The following is a 5,369-nucleotide window of genomic DNA, read 5'->3' as shown; positions in this document are numbered from 1 at the left end:
CCTGGAGCACAAAAGCAGTGTTAAGTCGCTGGGGTATATTTGTAGCAATAGCCAACAATACAGAGTATGGGTCACAATTATAAAAAAATTTTAATGCCAAAAATCATTAGGATATGAAGTAAAGATCATGTTCCATGAAGATATTTTGTAAATTTCCTGCTGTAAATATATCAAAACTTAATTTTTGATTAGTAATATGCATTGCTAAGAACTTCATTTGAACAACTTTAAAGATGATTTTCTCAATATTTAGATTTTTTTGCACCCTCAGATTCCAGATTTTCAAATAGTTGTATCTCAGCCAAATATTGTCCGATCCTAACAAACCATACATCAATGGAAAGATTATTTATTCAGAAAATGTACTTAAAAAAAATGTACTTTTGTGGTCCAGGGTCACATTTGTTGAATATAAATTACATTATTTATTTACATTATTATTATATTATTCAGTATAATATAATTTAAAACATTTAACATATTTTTATTTTTTTTAAACTTTTTTCAAAAGGGGAAAACATGATATAATATAATATAATATAATTAGATAAAGTTGCTTGATTTCCTCAAAGAGGAAATTCAATGTAATATTATTTTTTTCCTATTTATTACATTTGTTGAAAAAGAAAAAAAATTCTGAATTTGTAGTTTTATAATGATTTATAGAAAATATATGTTTATAATGATTTTGTAATCATTATGTTTTTGAAAGAGTTTAGTCCATTCAGGCTATTTTGTCCTGTTCATGTAGGTGGTTTGTGATGGGTCCTGGCCGCTCTGGAACAGGCATCCACATTGACCCGCTCGGCACGAGTGCGTGGAATGCTCTGGTGCAGGGCCACAAACGCTGGTGCCTGTTCCCCACCCACACACCTCGTGAGCTCATCAAGGTGACACGAGAGGATGGGGGAAACCAGCAGGACGAGGCCATCACCTGGTTCAGCGTCATCTATCCCCGCACACAGCAGCTCACCTGGCCAGCCGAGTTCAGACCGCTGGAGGTTCTTCAGCATCCTGGAGAGACTGTGTTTGTGCCCGGTCAGTTACTGCACTGAGCTGACATGCAGTTTACAAAAAACTCCCACTAGGGAGCAGGGCTTTTTGTCATTTAGGTGTTTTTTGTTGTTGTTGGCCAATATAACACAGTTACAGACAGTTCACAATATAATTTAAAGGGGTCATATGATGCTGCTAAAAAGAACATTATAGTCTTTGCAACTTCAGGGATCTTATCTATTCATGATCAGCTTGTAACACTCCAAAGAGAAAGGAAAACTTGAAATCGCATCATATGACCCCTTTAAATCTTACCCTGCCAGCGTTTTTTTTTTTTAAATTTGCCAGCCACCACTAGCATTTGATTAGCTGCTCGGTTAAGTGCAAAACAGAACGTATTAGTATGAAAGCTGGTGAAGTGTAGAAGCCTTCTGTTCTTAAGACCTATATTCATAATGAAAGATAGATGAAAATGCAAAACAAAAGAGCACTTGGGTCAATCACACCCATCATCCCATCTGAACAAAACAAAAACCACCTGACAGATACAGACTTGACTTTATTGTTCATAGTAATGTATTAAAATGCCATCTATTTTTGGCCATTTTTGAGAAACAGCGTTTTATCATACGAGCCCAGTGTAGATTATGTCAGAAATTTATTATATTATACAATTCTAATGCTTAAAGGAACACTCCACTATTTTTGAAAATAGGCTCATTTTCCGATATGGCTAGGAACTATGCTGTCATTCCGGCGTAATAATCAAGGAACTTTACTGCCGTACCATGAGTGCAGCAGGCGCAATGATATTACACAGCGTAATTTTCCGTCGGTCTTAGCACACGATGTAACTACAGAAGGGTCAAGTTTTAAATAGGAAAAATATAGAAACTCTTTGGTAATTTTTGAGCGAGATGCTAACGGTCTAATCAGATTCAATGATCTATGCTAAGCTACAGCTAAAAGTGCTACCGCCAGACCCGGAGATCGACTGAATTTATTTAAAAAAAAAAGTGGAGTGTTCCTTTAAGTTAATTATATCTAAACAACAGTAGAGATGCATAATGATAAAAAATAATGCAGTTCAAATCCACATGTTTGTCAAAATAATATATTTTTGTGTACCCAATCATGCAGCCGTGATTGGAATTGGGGTTGAAACCCATGTTTTGTGCTTTCTATAGGTGGATGGTGGCATGTTGTTCTCAATCTGGACACGACTATTGCTATGACCCAGAATTTTGCAAGCACCACCAACTTCCCCATTGTGTGGCACAAGACTGTGCGAGGTCGCCCCAAACTCTCCAGAAAGTGGTACCGGTAAGACCCTGCTCTGTCTGATGACTTTACACCGATTTCTTCCATTTCACTCACTTAAGTTACTTTTTTATTAAAGATGTTTATATTTGTTCTGCTTTGCAAATGGGCCTTGTTCATTTGCTCAACAACAAACAATTTTTCCACTAATAAAGTGTCAAAACTTAGTGTTTTAAGTTGCCCAACCCTCTACAATGTGAGTAAATGACTCGCATATGCAACTAAATTTCCATGCTAGGTTAGCAAATAATGTCTATCGTTAGCCATTGGCTAATAAATTGTTAGATTTCACTCGCCTTCACTCATTTTGAACACTGCATGCTTAAAAGTTTCGCGCTCTGTATTTAAAGCGCACTATTCCAATTAATTTCAATGGATGTGCAGCATATTTGCCGCACCGTAAACTCTAGTGTGAACTGTGAAGAAGCCTGACTCGCCGTATTATTATATGGTCAGTATTATTGTTATTTTTTTTTACTGAATGACCAACAATGTCTCAAGCACCACCACCAGACCTAAGTTCAGTTGCAATGACAAATATGCATTCATACATTTTCACTCAAAATGAAGATAAGCTGATTTGGTGGAATCAATATATACATGCATATACAGTACATGCCAATATAAAGGTCAGTGAAAATATTAAGAAATGAGAAACGATAGTATTGCGCGTCATGTTCAATCAAGCTGAAAGTGTGAAAGTATGTTCCAATTTAGTACGGAATTTGTATTTTGATTATTTAAATGGGTTCGTGGTGATGTTTCTCATGTGTGTCTCAGGATCCTGAAGCAGGAGAGGGCTGATATTGCTGCTTTGGCAGATAAAGTCGATCTGCAGGAGTCAACAGGCATCGCCTCGGACAGCTCCAGTGACTCGTCGTCCTCTTCCTCCTCCAGCTCCTCCGACTCTGATTCAGAGGTACATTTTGTTCCTCCAGAGCCCCAAACACAAACTCTCACACTAGTTTCTGGACATGAGCTGCTCAGACTGATGGTGTGATACACCTGCTCACTGACTGACAAATTCTACATGTAACTAGGCCTAGGCAATATAGCTAAAAAATTTATCTCTATTAAGCTTTTTATTTTTTTTTCCATTCTGGCATTCAGTAACCTTGTGAGCAGATGGTGAAAACACTGGTTATACAGTCAACAGAAACTAGAGGGCGCAATGAATTCACATAGAACAGTACAGTACAGTGTATTATCCCCGGTTACTGTTTGGTTTAAATTCATATTCAAATATCAGAAATGATTCACAATCCTCAAAGTAAACTTTTAATGCAGGAGTCATATCTGCATTTTCTGTACATATTTCTATAACATACGTTATTAACTGTAATATAAAGATATTCAACCGCCTGAATGTACACTGGAGTCATTAAGTCATTTTAATTGATAGTTTGATTCTGCAAGGACGCCTTAAAAAGTGTTTTCAACATTGATGATAACAAGAACAACTATTAATAATTGAGCTGCGTATTAGAATCATGTAAGGATGCTGAATATTCAGCTTTATCAAATTACATTTTAAAATATATTCATATAGAAAACAGCTATTTTAAGTGGTAATAATATTTCACAATATTACTGTTTATCAAATAATGCAGCCTTGGTGAGCATAAGAGGTTACTTTGATAAAAACATTTTAAGAAAATTTAAAAACAGTAGTGTAATAAAATACAATGTACACACGTGCAATTGATCACTAATTTTAATGGCAATGGATTATGGATATTCTCGATCCCTTTCTGTCCTGCAGTAATATGTAGGGCTGCACGATTATGACAAAAATCATAATTGTCGATTATTGCCTTGAAATTGTAATTGTGATTATTAATTACGATTATCACAATTGACATTGAATGATGTTTATAGCATTGTTTGATGCAACGGCATGCCGTATTTTTATATGAAAATAAGCTGAAGACACTCTAACTGAACAACCTTTAGTGCTGTTCTATAGTATTAAGCCTCAAATGTCAACTATACATCGGATTGGTTTCTTCTTTAAATTATAAAAAAGTAAAAATATTAATGGTATTATAGTGTTATACTAAAACAATGGGAAAACCCTTAAGATAACATGTAGAAAGAAAAAAAACGCATCTTAAGCACGCAGAATAACATAAGTGGACTTTGAACGATTAAATGCCGCCTTGAACAATTACGTAACTGTGGCATCCTTAATTGTAATCGCGATTAGAAATTTTATTAATTGCGCAGCCCTAGTAATATGCATGTAATCCATTTATTTTTATACAAACGTTTCACTCCAAATCAGCGGAACCATCATTTCAATCAAAATGAGAAATTCACAACACCTGCTTAATGCAAGAAATATCACCCAATAGTTATGTTATTGACAGATTTTTACTTTCTCTGTAACTGCATTTTTGTCCTTTTTCCTGAAGGCTGACTCGGGCTCTGAGGGCGACGCCATGACCCATCGCAGAAAGAAGAGGAGAACCTGTGGCATGATGGGGAATGGAGACATCACAAGCCAGGACGACTGCGTGAGCAAAGAGCGCAGTTCGTCTCGGTGACATCCCGCTCGACAACAGAGGGGCTGCGGCCATAATCGTCTCCTAGACCATGAAACGTCACACTCTCTCTGTCTGTCACCCTCAGGAGACTCCTGTCCACTAGATAAGAGATCGCCGCTGTGTCTGATAACAAACTCAGCCCTAGTGTGCTTTTAGAGCCAAATATCCAAATGTGTGGTTGCCGGAGGAGCGTTGCATGGATGAGTGTGTGGGAGAGAAGGGAAACCCAACTGTGTTGCCTTGTCTGATGTCAGGCTCTGGACAGGAAGCTTGACGTCTCGCCAACGTCATTAATCTGCGTTTGAGTCAAACACATGCCGTTTTTTATATCTCACTGGAGGTTATGAGCAGATATACATGTCTATTGTTCCATCACTGTAATCATATTTGTGCATTTTCAAAACATCTTTTGCGCCTGTTCGGTCAGTGCTGCTTTAATAAGGTGGGCTGTTATGGAGTCAATATAATGCCACATATATATGCAAAATAATAAAGTTTTGCAAAAGA

General features: G+C 36.9%; 1 protein-coding gene across 3 annotated transcripts in view; it reads left to right on the top strand.

Annotated features, from left to right (window-relative positions):
* Positions 1-5,228, top strand: part of LOC107565873 (bifunctional arginine demethylase and lysyl-hydroxylase JMJD6) — a 9,044-nt gene extending 3,816 nt beyond the window's left edge. For all 3 annotated transcript variants that reach the window (XM_016251159.1, XM_016251158.1, XM_016251160.1), the window contains 4 exons: positions 752-1,038; positions 2,184-2,319; positions 3,097-3,235; positions 4,731-5,228. In XM_016251159.1, coding sequence (XP_016106645.1) covers positions 752-1,038; positions 2,184-2,319; positions 3,097-3,235; positions 4,731-4,862 — 694 coding nt within the window. In that variant the 3' untranslated portion in view covers positions 4,863-5,228. The remainder of the gene's footprint in view (positions 1-751; positions 1,039-2,183; positions 2,320-3,096; positions 3,236-4,730) is intronic.
* Positions 5,229-5,369: the final 141 nt, after the last annotated feature.

This window comes from Sinocyclocheilus grahami, unplaced genomic scaffold, assembly GCF_001515645.1.
Source record: "Sinocyclocheilus grahami isolate Dianchi unplaced genomic scaffold, SAMN03320097.WGS_v1.1 scaffold1032.1, whole genome shotgun sequence".
In the NCBI taxonomy this organism is placed as follows: Eukaryota; Metazoa; Chordata; class Actinopteri; order Cypriniformes; family Cyprinidae; genus Sinocyclocheilus; species Sinocyclocheilus grahami.
The sequence above is the reverse complement of the archived record's forward strand: the minus strand, read 5'-3'. Positions and strand labels throughout refer to the sequence as shown.